At 35.3% G+C, this 17,435-nt stretch overlaps 1 protein-coding gene across 1 annotated transcript in view; it reads left to right on the forward strand.

The window, feature by feature from the left end:
- LOC114913682 (uncharacterized) overlaps positions 1 to 17,435 on the forward strand; it is a 34,428-nt gene that overhangs the window by 4,505 nt on the left and 12,488 nt on the right. The window contains exons 3-6 of the mRNA XM_073243584.1: positions 3,817 to 4,069; positions 7,007 to 7,131; positions 7,434 to 7,504; positions 15,676 to 15,757. Coding sequence (XP_073099685.1) covers positions 3,823 to 4,069; positions 7,007 to 7,131; positions 7,434 to 7,504; positions 15,676 to 15,757 — 525 coding nt within the window. The 5' untranslated portion in view covers positions 3,817 to 3,822. The remainder of the gene's footprint in view (positions 1 to 3,816; positions 4,070 to 7,006; positions 7,132 to 7,433; positions 7,505 to 15,675; positions 15,758 to 17,435) is intronic.

A 17,435-nucleotide genomic window follows, 5' to 3' on the forward strand; every position in this document is an offset into this window, starting at 1 on the left:
TTTTTGCCATTCTGCAATTCCCTGATATGCCAATATATCTCATCTTGCAAATGCAATCTATCTTCCTGCCAATTGCATTTCAAATGTCATGATTGTTCATATTCCTTTAAATTTGGCTGCTATATGCAGGTCTTTACTGTTTGTGAAAGTATATTCGCCTTTGATCATCAACTTGTACTTTACCTCATACATACATGCATAAACATTATATCCATGATAGAGTTAAATTGCTGGCTATAGCAGTTGCTCCTAATGGAAAATTAATTTTTTACCCTTGAAGAATTGCGTGGATCAGCTTTATGTCGATTGGGGTGTTTTGATTCATTTAATCCATGCGACAGTTGGAAATTCCTTATTTCTTTTCTAATAATTACTCCACTTTTGGTGTCATGATTGCAAGGGTAAAAGGGACAAAATACAAGTGCAAAGAAAGCTGCCCAATGTAACTCCTTAAGAATCAAAGTGACATTCTCAGTAGGAGCAGTTTGTGACTTTCTTGCTTAGGGCAGTCTATCTCTGCTTGTATACACGCATATTAATACAGATGCATATATATATTATATATATATATATATATAAACATTGACACATATGTATGCGCGTGTATGTATTTTGGTATCACTTATCAGATTTTTCACCCTATGATAGAAATTCTTTGCAAATCAACTTTTGACCCTTGTTGATCACCTGGTCAGCATTTAGAATCTCATACTCTCTACAAAATCCATGAAAAAAATGTGGCCTTGCATGCTCTATTTTTTTGTTATACAAGACAGCAAGAAATTCTTTTATGAAAAGTCCCTCAATTTTCTTTAATTTTACGGTCCATGAATGCCTAGCAGGCCTTCGCAATTGGTCTTGCATCAGATGATGGGCCAAGTGGGAATTGAGCTTGATGTGTTCGGTCCATTCTTGGAGTACTAGAATTTGCTAAGAATAATAAGCAGTGATTATTGTACTTTGTATAGAAATCCTCAGTCTACTGGGCATCCACGATGATGGACAATGTGGGAACGAAACTGATCTGCTTGGTCCACTAGTTTGCACTGAATTGCTGATGACCTCCATGGCCAGTTATCCCAGGAAAGAGAGGCAGTGTATGTGATATTGGTGTGCCATCAAGAAGGCACTAGAATGAGGCAGTGTAGTGTTGGCAATATTGTAATGTAATGGGTTAACTGACTAGAATGAGGCAGTGTCCTGCTATCTCTCTGGGAGATGAAAGTCACCAAGAATGATACTAACCAGGGTTTAGTTCAGTGACATCGCTGATCCAACAACATAAGGTTATTTGGTATTATCAATGGCCCAATCAAAATCATATGCACAGAATTGAAGCTAGGAGATCAGGAGTAGTAGCAAATTAGCAATGCTTAGATGCTTGTGCCCTTGAAAAAGCCGAATACTTAAGTACTTTCCAGCTAGAAAGTAATAAGGGCTAAGATCTAATGGATTACCATGTATCTGATGTTGGATGTTAAATGATGTGATGAAGTCACAGTATATGTACTGTTGATTGTGATGCCATAATGAGATAAGCAATGTCTTAAGCAAGTCTCTATGGTTGGTGGCATCACTTAGTAATTCAATGTTGTCAATAGTGACTCTAATTCAGGCATGCATTAGAGAGGAGATAATTCTTGTGTATTTGTTGAATTGGGTGACATCAAGTACTAGGAAGTGACATGGTGACTTGGGATCCTTCATCTCAAAGTGTTGTAGGTGCTCTTAACAAGATTTTAAATTCTGTGGGATGAGGTTGTCCCGATTTTTTCATGGAACGGGATGTGCCGCCATCCCGCCCCATCCCGATACTTGGGATAGCGGATGTCTCAAGGCGTCTCGATTGGGATGCTAGCGGGATGGCCCTGTCATGACATATGGGATAGTGTTATATCTTAATGTCCTGTGGGACGTCCTGCTGGGATCTAAATTCTTGCTTTTTAACTGGCTAAATGTTAAAAGCATTGCACTAACTCTAGTCATGTTATCACTATGGGTTTGAATGGTATAATTGATTGAGGTATAGAGGAATATGACATGATCATTCTTGTCAAAAATGGGGCTGGCTGCTAGGATTGTATGACTAGATTTCTTTATGCTTGGCACTTGCTTGACACAATTGAATGCCTAAAGAAGGTAGTAGACATGTCGAGGAGGATGGTAAAGGCTTGGGGACTATTGTTTATAGACCCTATTATTTGTTATGAAGATCACCATGCTGAGACATTCTTTGGTACTGAAAGAGTATTGGGCACAAAATTGGTTACAACTGTTTAAGACAAGGAATGAAAAATGGACTTACTAACAAAAAGGAATGGAGGGCTTTATTTTATAAGTAAACCCTAGAGTAAGGTCTGCAAAACTGGTATGCGAACTGTACCATTATGTTATTAGTTCAGTTTGGTATGGTACGCACCCTGTGTGGAGACAGTCTGTTGATACTATTTTTTCTCACTCCTAGCCATTTTACATGCGAGACTGAGAGGTATGGTTAGGTATAATGCAAAACCCCAAGGGACAGGGGGTGTTTGTGCTCGGTTTGGACTGCTCGTCTCATATAATAAACTGAAACTCAATACCATATAAGTACCTTACCAGTGTGGTATGGTTCAATCACTAATGGGGTCATACTGATTGATATGACAGACCTTGCCCTTGAGGATGGAGGCAATGTGATGGCTTTGTATCAATAGTCATGTAGGGGTAGAGACCCAGGTTGAGAATATATGATTGAATCATGATATGCCTAATGAGCTTAGTAGAAACATTTCTATTAGTACTGCAATGGTATCTTGAGGAAATTGCAGCTGAACCCATATTTAGCTAGCAACAAGTTGTATGCCAATGTCAATAAGAAAGTTAGACGATCACCATAGTTGAACAAAAAATGGGTCAGAAAAAGAAGCCTGAATGTGAAAAATCAATCTATAAGCTGAAATGGTCGATAGGGCTTTAAAGTATTGTTACTAAGGACACTTGCATCAATCTCTGAGTAACCCTTTACAGACACTTATGCACTAAATAGCAAGGCTTATAGTTTGGGGGAGAGTTAGATCTAATTAGTCCAGCTCAATGTTAGAAGTGATTTTGATGGAGCTTCATCCAAGATGTAGGCATTCAAATAAAAAAGTTTGCAAAATGCCATGTTTTTATTACCATTGACATGGAGTTCAGACAAGGGATATGTAGTTTGATGACATTACTATTGGTAAGACATAACACTAACCTATAGGTATTTCTGAAGAAGTCAAAACATGATGTCTTTATTTATCATCCTTGAAGTTGATCTTCTTCAACATTAAATATATTGCACCTTCCAATGCACATCAGACTATCACAATCATTGTAATATTTGCTGTACCGGTCGGTATTGGTGTGTATTAATGGTACCGTACCATACCAGTACCAAATTGACAGGCAATACTGAGGGCATATCGATACTATAATAGGATTCCATGCTTTATCCTATCAGAGGTTCTCTTCTGAGATTATACCAGATTTAAAAAATGATTTTCTGAATTTATAGTGTTATATGGATATCTCTTTTCTTTTTTGTGGATTCCTATTTCTTTCAATTTCTTCTATTCGTTGGGTTGCTTTTAATATTTTCAATTAATATTCACATTTTTGTTTTTATTTTTTGATGTACTCCAAATTTCTCTTGATTTTTTACCAAATTATTGATGCATCCTTTTTATTAAAATGATATTGAATCTTGAATTTGTTATAGCTCTACTAACAAATGGCTTTTGTCGCTGATGATGCTTAAATATGTTTCTGTAGTATAATAAGTTTTCCAATGGTTGAATGCAGGCTAAAATGAAGGCTGAAAAATTAGCTGAAGCACAAAAAAAAGCTTTAGAAGAAGCTGCTGAAAGGGCAGCTAAAGAAGCTGCAGAAAAGGAAGCTATAAGAGCTAGAGAAAAAGCTGCCGCTGAAGTTGCACAGAAAGGGCCTATGGAACAAAAATGGACAACTGGTGCAGAAACAACTAGTGAAGTAAGGGCTGGAAATTTAATATCAAAGGATGAGTGTTCTATTGTACCAAAAAGTATGCAATTGCCAGGTACTTTTAGTTTTCTCCTGCATCATGTATTTTTATACTGAAAATTTGGCACATCTTAATACAAAAGCCCAACTTCATAACAAGAGCTGAAGTGAAGCGAAGCATGCGCTTGCTAGGTTGCAGGATGAATAATATGTGGTATTGTGTTCATGCTTGGCAGGCACCCATGGGGAAATGCATGCACTAACTCATTTTTTTTCCCCTTAAAAACATCAGCTAATTGAACTAGTTTGTGATAGGGTGTAGACTGTAGACAATTTTAGACACAACCATTTTACCCAAGGTTTGGTTGGTACCGTACCATACCGTACCATATCGTACCATATCATTACTACACCAATATGCAATCTCGTACTGCATACCAACACTGTAATAGGATGGTATTAGTATGGGGTTCATACCGACACGGCGAATCTTGGTTTTACCTATTGAAATCTATAATAAATCATCCTAGATATCTTTTAATTTCCTTTTAAGGTGCGTAATTCATTATTCAAACTAACATTACATAGACTTGTATAAACATTAACAATAGAAATAAGCTTAAAAATTAACCCCCCAACAATGTTTTCTGTGTGTGTAATATTGCATTGTAGCTTATTGTGTTTACAGTTGACTTTACATTGTAGGTATTTTACATATTTTGCTGGTATTTTAATACTTCACATTGGTAATACTATGGAAAGCTGATATATACTTTTCTACCTTTTTTTTTTTTTTTTTTGAAGTTTCACCTAACATAGAATGATTATACTTGCTTGTTACCTTGTCTAATTTCTATATTGAACATTCAAATCAACTTCATATAGGTAATACTATGGAAAGCTGTTATATAATTTTTTACCTTTGTTTTTTAATTTTCACCTAACATAGAATGATTGTACTTTCTTGTTACCTTGTCCAATTTCTATATTGACCATTCCAATCAACAAAATAAAATTGAATAGGGTATTGATATGCAGCAATATGGGATTGCTTTAGGAAGTAGATGGGCTGGAATAAGTCCTTGAGTTTTTAAGTTATGGAAAATATGCAAGAAACTTTAGATATAAGTTACAAAATAGGATTTGAAAGGTGTGCTTTGATTGAAAATTTAATTGCTAGATGGGTAATATATTATCCAGTTATTTCAATCATTGTTAGATGGGTGACTGTATTGTTTATTAATATGATTATTGTTATTTTCTTTCAACTGTTTTAGAATCATCTTTTGGATGAATGCATTTATATCCCCTTTGGGTTCATCTTATCTGCTTTCTTGTTCTACATGCCAAGGATTAAGGACTTGGTCCATATAGATGGGACCATATCGGAAGAAGGAAATCTTGGTCCTCGGATACATTTGGAACCCCGGTCTTTTCAGATAGGGTCATCCTTGCTGAAATGGACCAAGATGGTTGTGTCTCGACGCTTAGGATGGCATGGTGTATGAGGACACCGGTTTTTTCTCCCCTCTCTTCATCTTGTTGCTAATGGCTGTTCCAATTTGTCCTGACACTATACTGATTAAGCCCCAAACCAAGATGGCCCCAATACTAGGATTTAAACCCTCGTAAGTGCAGTTGACCCAAAACAGAGGTGGCTTTAATTTTTTGATGCTTGATTAAGTGGTTCATTTTATTATAATATTGACATGGAGCACATGTATTTGAAAACTTCAGTTTTTTTGTGGAAAGAAAGAATAGGAAGAATATAGAAATATAAAATAAAGAGACGATAAATTTGAAAAGATGAGACTAGAAACTAGAAGTTACCATTAAAAGGATAAAAGGGTGGTAATTAGTTGAGATGGATGGCTTGTGCATAAAAGGTCTTGCAGGCCTTGATATAAGAAGAGTCTTGTGAGAGATATGTCACTATACCGATGGATAGTCTTTTTGTTTAGCAAGTCAACTAACGGGATAAAGGATAGCGGGTAGATTTATGTTGCTTCTTTAGTTCATCCTAACAACCACCTCAATGCTTCTTTTGCTACATAATACAAAAATATAAACCTTGAATGAGCTCCTCTAAGTAATCTATCAAATTTCTGGAGTTTAACATAGAACTTTCTTGCATTCATGCATTCTCTGTGTGTGTGTGTGACCCCTAGCCCCCTTTCAGTGCGTTTCACATGCTTTTGATCACATATTATCAATAATAGATGGTTCTCTTTGATTTTCTTATCAAGATCCAACTGTGCCTGAATTTATTCTATCTGTAATAGTAGGGCCATCAGCATTTTTTTTAGATGCATATTGAAAGTCAAATGAGAAACATTCAAATTGTTTCAAAGATAAGCAGATAAACTAGTTTCTCAAAGTTCTTTCTTACGAAGCTTATCTGAAGTGCATGTGCCACCTTTGTCAATTCTATTAAAGCTAGTGCAAGTGCATGGTGGTCTTGTTAACTAAATTGTCTAGAGTTTAGGTTCACTTTATGCATCAATTAATGTTTGCTCTTGGCTTGATGGCTTGAAAGGAAGGACCTCTCACCATTTGAAATCTGAAAGGCACCATATAAGACAAAATTTTTTTGGATAAGTTCATGTAACAATAGGAGTTGCTACTCATCTTCTCATCCTTGCTCCTGTAACCAAACAACCACTGCATCTTCTTCTGATTCGGTCGACCAAGATCATAAAATGTATGTCACAGGAATGCATTTGCTGTTATCTGCAGTTATCTTGAGGTACATGCAGAGCTGTAATATATGAGCTTTCAGTTGGAGGTGTGCCATTTGACATATCCTTATTACCTCTCAGGATACCAGGAAATAATTGAAAATAATGCTGCTTGTGGTATGATCCGAGAATGAAGAAAACTTTATATTTTACACTATCAGATGATTCATGTCTATTCATTTCTAATTAAGAATAACATATGATAACTTAATTCAAATTGTAAATATAATGTTTGCAATACTTGCATTTAAGATTACAATGCATATAAGAAATAGAATTTGTCAAATTGTGCATGACAGGAGTCAAAGTTCTGGCTGCTGAGGCTGCACTAAAAATGGAAGCAAACAGGCTAAAGATGTACGATGAAGTGGCAGGAAAAACCCATATGATTGCTCAAAAGGTTTGGCTTGTTCCCTCAAGTCATTTTTCTATTTTCATCATCAACTTTTGCCCCATTTTATTTAATTGACTTAATTCTTATGATTGGGAAAGCCATCTTTTAACTCTTAAGGTCTGTTGATACTCTGAACATCAGAATCGATTGTATATAAAATACTTATTTGAAAGCATAGAAATACATTTATCTGATAATTTATGTGTTTCTCTATACAACTGGCATTCTTTTTTGATCCATTTTTATAGTGCTAAATTTCCTTGAAGGCATTTTTGTACTTTCTTAAACAATTCTATGCTCATGGGCAGGATTTTGCTCGATGCGAAAGACAGATCATTAAGTATGTGAAGCAAATAGCTGGAACTATAGAGAACGTAAGGTGAGGAACACTGCTTTCGTAGTTGATACCACTAATATTGTTTAGTTGCATGTTATTTGTTTATTCACTCTTCTTTTAATGAAGTTCTGTATCTGTATCAATCAAAAGTTTTCAATTGGTAGTTAAAGTATGATGAAAATGGCTGGATACCACTAATATTGTTTAGTTGCATGTTATTTTTTTATTCACTCTTCTTTTAATGAAGTTCTGTATCTGTATCAATCAAAAGTTTTCAATTTTGGTAGTTAAAGTATGATGAAAATGGCTGGTCAGAAACATTCATTACAGTGAACCGCATAATTATTTCTTTATTTTTAGGCTTGAAAATCATTTTCTTCTCACTGAATTAGATCACATCTTGTGGCAACTACTGATGAGCAAAAATTCAATAACGCAAAGAAACTTTATTTAAATATAGAGAAGAAACCTTGGCATAAAATTCTGCTTTTGGCATATTGAAGTTGATAGTAACTATACGTTCCAAAATCCACCAGCCTTACCCATAAGATTGATAAACAAAACAAAGCTCTGAATACAAGTAAAATATTCATTTGTTTTAAGTTCATTTGAATGTTTTTAAGAAAGGAAGGTTTTTGTCTTGTTATTTATTAATTTGCACTTGATGGTCCAAGTGGAAGGCTCAACATACGACTATAACCAAAGGAAGAAGCAATCTTCAAAAACTTAAAGCATTGCTATCTTGTTATATGAGCTTGAGCTGCATAATTATAATTTGAGTACCTTCACCACTACCTGGCTTTCAAGATGCTGGCCAGCCTCCTCTTTTGTTAATGGTCCTTTAGAAACTCACATGATAAATATGAACTTAGCAGCTGCAACTCACTGCCTTTCCTCCCTCACCTTCCCTTGTTCGTTTCTCTCCCTATCCTTTCTCTAGTATTTATTTCTTAATGGAATTCATATATGCTGCAAGCATCAATCCTAATGTCTGGTTTAGAGCTAAAATCACCACGAAATCCTAATGTCTTAATGTTAGGAAAGGTGAAAGGAGGGGGATATCTTATACAAGCAAACAAGGCATGCAATGCACACTAGAGGTATTGGCTAGTCAAAATTGATAAAATGAATATTTGAATGGGAAAATAAAAATTAAATTTAAAAGAACTAAACTATAAGAATAATACTAAAAAAATAAAACAAGAACATAGAAATAGAACAGAAAATAAATGTGAGAAAGTATATAGTGGATAAATGTCACTCTGTCAAGCAATGATATATTTGGAATAATCATTTACTTATTTGTGTTGTGGATTTTTAGGCATAACTTGCCTTTCACCATTTAACGTTTTACTTATCCTTTTGAAAGAAAATGAAAAACATATAAAGAAAAAGGAGTGTATAATATGGCATTGTAATGAATCGTGCTATCCCAAATCAAATGGAATAAAGCAGCGACATCTTTACTTATGACAATGGGGATGCAATTTGTTTTTGTCATAGTTTTGTTCTCAAATCCTTTTTGTAACAGGTCATCTAAACTAGGTAATCCACAATCCACAATAGGCTTATGAACCTCACCACTCCCCACCCCCCCACCCCACAAAAAAAAAAAATCCAAAACTGCTGGTATCCTCTCTTTCCCAACAACAATAGCGTTGTGTAGTTCTTGTCATGCCCCAAATTTGGAATATAATATGGTCATACTACTGAGGGGTACTTCTCTCAATAACACAAAGTCTATCAATCATAATCAGCTAAAACCCATCATAGATAAAATATAATAAAAGATTCAATTCTATCATTCATCAAGCAAATAAACCAAGATTGATTCTGAGCATCTAAATCCAAAAATAAATATTAAAATTCATTTCTCAAAATCCATAAAAATAATTGACTGCAAGTCCATAATCATCCAATAATTTTCAAGCTTGCTAGCACAGATCCTCAAGCTTTGATCATCCATCATTTTTAGTCTTCTTATTCTGCAAACGAAAAAGACAAATGAAGAGGTATGAGTTACACCAGCTCAGTAAGTAAACCTTACAATATTTTACTGGATCACGCATAAGTTTATGTATACATCAAGAAATCTTTTAAAGAAGATGATTATTATTAGAAGATAAAACTTTTTTACTAACGATTCATCATAAGTCAATCCGACTCTTGCATATACATAAATCATGTAATTTACATAAACATGGTTTCCAATGCATAAAATAAATAAATTTATAAATCATGTTAACTTTATAGATAAAGTCACAAATCATATGTCAATTTGTCATATCATAATTCTTAATAATCTTCTCAGACCAAATGCTAAGGTCATTATTATATCCGTGACAGGACCGTAACCGACAAGTACCAACTACGATTATCCATTGATAGAGTCATGTACCAACTACTATTATCTGTTGGCAAGATCGTATGTCAAAAATTGTTATCCGCTGGCAGGGTTGTATGGATGCTAGATTTGGATGTCAATCTTCTCCACTTTTTGGGATCATACATAGTTATCTGAGAGCATTTTTATCATATTTTAAAATAAACATTCTTAAATCATCTTTCATCGAATCATATTTTCTTAAATCGTGTATAAATAGGACACTGAATAATTTTAGTGTTCATGATCCATAAATAATCTTTAATAATAAAACTATCAATTTCATTATAAAACATAAATTTCATAAATATAGAGTTCATATTTCATAAACAAGTCATCCATATTAAAATATTCATGGAATCACTATTTTATGATAAATCATTAGTTTCATAGTACATATGCTCAATTCTTATTTTATGAAAACATAGAATAATTTTTTTTATGATAAAATAATTGATGATTCAAAAAGAAGAAGTGTCGGGATTAATTATTTTTTTCGTCCTAGCCCTTCAAACTTCGCTAGACGAATTTATCGAACCTGTTTAATATATTAAAAGTATAATTAATTTTTATTTGATAAATTCAATCATAAGGAAAGAAGACCGTAGATCAAATAGTCGGTCCAACAGGCTTAGGCACCAAGATAGTTTAGGGCCTTCTAGTCGAGGCTTAACATGTCTCCTTGAGACAAGGAGATGTGACTCAATATTGGGGTCACAGGTCTTTTTAGAGAGTGGAGAGAAAGTCTTTGTATCCCACAAAAGAGGAAACCATGATTAAGATTATCAGGAGTTATGCCAGGATAACTTAATAGAGGTTAACAGTGATCAGATTTTATGAATATCTAGCAAGGGTCGAGCTGGGATTCGGCATATTGCACGGATATTGAAGCAATTTCGGATCTTTTTAAAAAGATCATCTGAAGTTCATATTGGGATCCTGGATTAGATAGAGAGAGAAAGAGGGAGTAGAGAGAGAAACCTTAGAGAGAAGGAGAGACGAGAGAGAACTCTCTTTTTCTTCCTTTTCTTCTTCCTTTTCTTGGCCGAACAAGGGAGGAATAGGGGTTGTGGCTGGTGACCGAAAGACTGATAACAGTCAGCGACATATGGTTGGTGGTGGGTGGCAGTGGCAGCGACGCATGAACGACCGGCAGCATGGGCCGAGCAGTAGGAAATCAAAGGAAAACAAGCTCGAAAATAAGAGGATCCAGGGTTTCTCTTCGTTTTTGGCTGTTGGCTGTTCACCGACGGCCGTGGACTTGTCGTGGAGGGTCGTGGGGAGGTCGGGGTACTCGGCCTAGGACTCGGCTTCAAGGGATGGTGATGCCGGTGATTGAACAAAGGGAGAAAAGTGCTGGAAAGATAGGGGCTTCTTTCTTCATGGTTTTCCAAAGAAATCGGTGGCTGACGATGGTGCCAAATGCCATGGGAGGAGGGGAAAGAGGGAGAGAGGAAGGTGGTATCGAGGTTTTACCTTGGTTCTGACGACTCTCAACCCCGATTTGAAGTGGGCACAAGGATGGTAGGCCGCGGCATCAATGGGAGAAAAGGGAGAGGAGGCTTGATGTTCACCGATGGAGGGCCATGGGAGGATGTGGGGGCTATTTATAGAGAGCCCTAGGGTCCTCTTAGCCTTAGGACTCCGGCTCTTCCTGGAATCAATCAAAGAAGATGACTCCCATCGGGAGTCTTCTTCCAACGTTTTTTTTCTCTTTTTTTGTTTTTTTTTTCTTGCTTTGTTTGGGGACTTGGGCCAATTTGGTGATGGGCCAGTCCAATGGACCGGCCATCATAGTTCTAGTGTAGAGTTTGAAGTGTGACCTTCTTTAGCAGAGATTATTGGAATTACTGCTTTCTTTCTTTCTATCAAACAAATTGGGTTTGATGGCTGGCCACCATTAAAGTTAGGTTGATTAATTTCCTCTTTTTCACATCTTTGAGGTGATGAATCTGAATGAGGTTAACTTAATGGCTTAACCTTCCCAACTTGCCTTATCCTCTATATCATGTTGGTTTAACATGAGAATTGCAAGTCCCTAATACTGAAATAAACTTGACTGCTTTCTTTTATGTTAAATGAGGGGGTCAGAGAATATATGTTGCATGTTTTGTTAGCCTTTTTATGTAAGTGAATAAGATTTGGCAGATTTTTGTTCAATCTTTTGATCCAGAAAGTATGAAAATTGCTCGATCATCTATAAAACTAGAAACAGTAATTTCTATCTGATTTATGCTCGACACAGAATTATTTGGAGGGATTTTCCCAATCATACTGTTCTTCCTGAAAACCTGAATCCTCAACTTGGTGACTTCTCTGCTCATTCGTATGATCTTTAAAATCAAAACTCTTCTGCATGTCAAGAACAACAAACAGACCAATGGTTTAAATCTAGATACCTACACCTAGTCCAGTCTGGTCCTAGGTTGGAACAATATCAGGATGGTTCAGGACAGGTGGGGACGGGCTGAAATAGTCATTAACAAGAAGAAAAAAAGACAGAAAAACAATTGCATCCCAGGATGCCAAGCTGTCCCAAGTATTATGATGCAACTTTCCCGATCTATCCTGGTCCATCTTGATTGGTACCAATTTGGACAATGCAGTGTCCTTGTTCAAGCAGAACTGGTTTCCCACACCCGTTCCAAATACCAATCTCTTACTGGAGCAGCATCTGCTGGACACACTAGTACTATCTGCTGCACAGATTAGTACTATTGTGACATGAATCCTTGAAGCCAGTCTTGAACTGTTCAACCTATAACTATGAAAAATGATCCCCCTTTTTTTTTTTTGAAAACCTATAAATTTGGTGCTGAAATAGGACAATATCATGTCAATAGCATGCATATAATGAGATATAGATGAAATAGCAAAAGAGAGCTTGTCACTTAACATGCTTAGCTGCATGATTTCTTTGTATCCAGTAAGCATGAATATTGATGCTAGATGAGGACACAGAAAAATGGATACAATGATATGACAAATCCTGAAATAATATGATAAAACAGAATATATACAGACTCATACATACGTATGATCATACCTACATCTCTATATGCATGTGTGTGTATTATCTATATGTATATATGTATTTATGTATGTACATATTCATATGCACACGTATGTATGTATTTGTGTGATGTAGATCTAAGTTCCTACCCTAACTGCATCATATGGCTGCCGCTTAGAGATTTATTAGATGGGATTAAGTTATTATTTTTCTGCAATTTTCTTTTATTTTTTTGATTATTTTCAGTTTTAGTTTGTTATTTTGGGGTCTAAGGCAGGGATTAGAAGATCTCAAATTCTCAATGCTTATCTAAGAACCTAATTGCTGTAGCACATTACCATTTTTGGCACTGTTATGCTACAGTAATCATGAAAAGTAACCATGCCTTATTAGGGGCATTTTTGGGCTTTGAAATAGTGTTACTCTTTTGTTAGAGTTTGATGTAATCAGACTTTGTGCAGATTATGAGTGAAATAATGGGGTAGCTGTTTTTCTTTACTCTTGTGGAGTGAGCCTCCAATAGGGGTGTGAGGCCTTCAAAACCCTAGCTGTGATTCCCAGGTCCTTGAGCGAGGCCCATACTATTTTCTGTATTTCCTTTCTTTTTAGTAATAATATGTGTTCTTTACTTATTTGTTATTTTTAACATCTATTTTTACCTTTTTTTCCCTTGTATTTATTCAAATTGCTTCCTTTGATGTCTAAAGATCCTATGGTCCAGCTGTAAAACTCGCTGCTCAGATTTGTCTTTCAATATCACTTTAAATCCTTTTGTTTTCTTATTTAGATTTCTTCCTACAAGTTAATTCATAATCTCTAGGTTTGTTGCCACATCCGTCATCAATTTCATGTTAAATAAAATTTCAGTTTTTATAGTTCATATTTATATAAAACTCAGATCTGCAATGGAAATTCCATCACCTTTTAGGTTTCAATTCTCTTCTAAACCCTTCTAGATCCCCTTCTGTTAACTGTCCTACGTCATCGTGTGTAAATATGTATAGAAGAAATCCAATAATCATGATGGTTGTTCAAATAACATTGTCCATGCACATGAGCAACATCAACATCACATATTGTAATATTAATCATTTAACATGTCCATCTTTGGAAGGTCAACATCCATTTTTTTATATATAGGAAACCCGTAGTTGAGCAAGCGAAGTTGGACTCATTTGTTCCTTGAGATGAATAGCTTGGTGGTACTTGTGATTGAAGTATGTAAGAGAGAACTAGTGGTTGGTCAACATGTCACATCCCTTGCGTAGGACTTGTAAGGATTTATGTGCTTGTGTTTAGTCCCACATTATATGTGCATCAGGTACATCTTGGGTCCTTATATAGGGTCTAGGAATCTAAATAATACTTTTCGACTAGTCTTTTTGGATGAGGTTCGGGGTTGTTACAAATGATATCAGAGTGAACCTAGCTTATGGCCTATGTGGACTAGAGGACATTGCAACATGGGCCCATTTAAGTCAACCAAGGGCTGATCATGGTGTTTGTGATTGTATTTGAATGGATTTGGATTTTTAGCTTGATGGGAATGCTAGGGCTTAAACGAGGAGAGTATGTGAAAACTCACACGCACATGTTTAGTCCCACATCGGTTGTGCATCAAGTAGATATGGGGTACTTATGCAGGGCCAAAGAACCCAAGTAATACCTTTTGTCTAGCTTTTTTGGGTGAGATCCTGGGTTATAACAAATATGCGAGGATAGTGCAGGCTAGCGTTTAGTTCTATATTGACCATGCAATGGGTAAATCATATGTACTTATTTTGGACCAAAGAACCCAAATAATATCTTTCTGCTAGCTTTTTTAGGTGAGATCTTAGGTCGTTATAAATGGTATCTGAGTGGATCTGGCCTATAGCCCATGCGGACTAGGGGACACTACAGTATAGGTCATGATTGGATTTGTGGTGCTTATGATTGGATTTGAATGGATTTGGATCTTTAGCTTGGCGAGAATATCGGGGCTTAAATAGGAGTATGTGAGGATTATGTGGGCATCTATCTAGTCCCACATTGATTATATAATGGATAGATCTCGGGTATTTATACAGGACCAAGAAACCCAAACAATTCCTTCTAGCTAGCTTTTTTGGATGAGGTTTTGGGACTTTGTGCATCCTTGAAGCCATCTGAAGAGCATCTGATGATATCCACTAAGATCCTGAATCTTTTTATATAAAGAATTATGGAGATTTGTATACATGTATCATAGCTGTAGCAACTAGTATCTGTATCTCATATGTATTGATTATGGACATGAGACGTAATTTGAAGTATTCATGCTTCTTAGCTGAGCATTACTTTCTTTTACTTTTCCTTTGAGTGGTATGTGCATTGTTGGGTATTAGGTATATCAATTTCAAGCACTTAATTTGAGTTCTGATAGTGAAGAAACTAGTGATGCAGAACTTCGTCTTTAAGCAACAAAGGTGTTTACTTCTCTTATCTTCTTTCCAATTTATCTATATATATAACATTTTGTGCATGTTGTGTTCAGGAATATACTGCAATTATCTTATCACATTATAATGTTATAACTTATCTTAAATGTGAGAAGCCGCACGATAGTTGCTTGCTTGTGTTTTGCAAATTTATCATTTTAATAGAAAATAAGTTATTTGTATTTATGTAATCTTTGGAGTGGTGGTGGTACTTTCTCATTTTCTCCACTTTTGAAGCATATCTTTATGCAATACAATTTTTGGCTTTCTTGAAATGTAATGGAATTGCCAAGGTTCTTAGGTAGATCTTTTATTTATTTATTTTTTTTTTGTCTTTTTGTTTCATTTTTATTTACAGAACCAGAGCACGGGCGCTGATAAATGTTATCAAGGACCCTGCATGCCCTCCTCCTATCTCTATCTTGTTATTTGCAAAGACGGTATCCGACTTTACTAATTGTTTTTTATAGCAGGCTTGGTAAATTTTTAATATCTTATTAGTTCTACATTTGTCTCTATACATTAGGGTTCCAACTTCAACTTCATTACCGCATGAATTTGCTGCTCATTGATGTTTTTCTTTGATAAAAGAATATTTTATTTAATAGGCCTAGTCAAGCTATCCATTGGAGCACCATCAATTAGAATTCCCAAGTCAAAAACTTGGAAAACACCTTCTAAGGTTCAAATGGGGAACTATGTTGGGGGGGAGGTTGCGACCGTACAACTGTTGGGCTATGACCCATTTTGCATGGACATGTCATGTGATACAATTGTAAGACAATAAGCTATATTCGGGGTCATGTTAGTGATCTTGCACAGCTCAAGTGTATCATTAGAATTTTAGCTATCAATCTTCTCTGTTTTCTCATTTTCACCTGTAGCAAGATCATTTCTGAACTATTCATGGACTCATTGCACATCATTTAACAGTGTCTTACGAGGAGCTAGAAATATGCCAATTACAGCTTGTATTCCAATGACATTTTACCGTCTCGTGAAATACTTTAATATGAGATATGCCCAAGTCTTAAGATATGTACAAAAGAATCCAAATAATCTTTTTACTCCTCATATTACTATTAAGATTTCTGAAGATCAAGTTAAAGCTAATCAGCATCGAGTAATAACGTTCAACCTTCAAAGAGGCATATATGAAGTGCTTATGAGAAGAGCAAGCACAGGATTATGAGGTGGAGAAAATTTTTATACTATTACTTTAACTGAAAGAAAATATTCTTGTAGAAAGTAGAGCATGTATAAATATCCATATTCACATATTTTAGTTGTGTGCTAAAAAATTGCTGTATATTTTAGTAGATTTGTGGATGATGCATATACAATTACAGCATATATGAATGCTTAGAGTGATGAGTTTAATCCATTACTACATGAAGATTATTGGATGCATACACGTATGTTCAAATGTATTTCTGATCATCATCGTTTGAGACCCAAGCATAAAGGCAGACCAAAGTCAATAAGACTGTGAAATGAGATGGATGATAGGCAAATAAGAAGTAAGAATTACTATGATATTTGTAAGGAACAGGATCATGATCGCCGTCGCTGTCCTAGGATACTTCAACACACATCAACTTCAAGCAGTGGAAGAAATTAAAGACTCCGAAGATGTATTTTCAATATTATTTTATGTATTTTTATAGGATTGTATTTTCAATATTGTTTTATATTTAGAAATGAACTGTATTGTGTGTTTAAGTTGTATTATGTAACAATATTGTGCTACCAGATATTTAATAGTAATGAATTAGTGACATCATCATTTTCATGCATTGAAAATTATATTTCTTATGAAATAAATGGGTATCATATTTTTTATGCTCTAATATATTTGGGATATATATCATTATTTCAGATTCATTAGCGTGTTATGGCTTACGATCCACAGTATCTAGGCCCTCGAGATAGGAGTATTTTTACATTGCAGGAGCACCATCAATCACAGACTATTTTAGATAGTGGTGTAAGCATTCAAATCCTACTCTTACTACTTATATTTTTTATAAAAAAAAATCTTGTTAAAGTCATATACGTTATCTAATTGTTATATCTTATTACAAGAGCCCAGACACCTTCGACTACGACGATCCGATG

Source organism: Elaeis guineensis, chromosome 9 (assembly GCF_000442705.2).
Source record: "Elaeis guineensis isolate ETL-2024a chromosome 9, EG11, whole genome shotgun sequence".
Lineage (NCBI taxonomy): Eukaryota > Viridiplantae > Streptophyta > Magnoliopsida > Arecales > Arecaceae > Elaeis > Elaeis guineensis.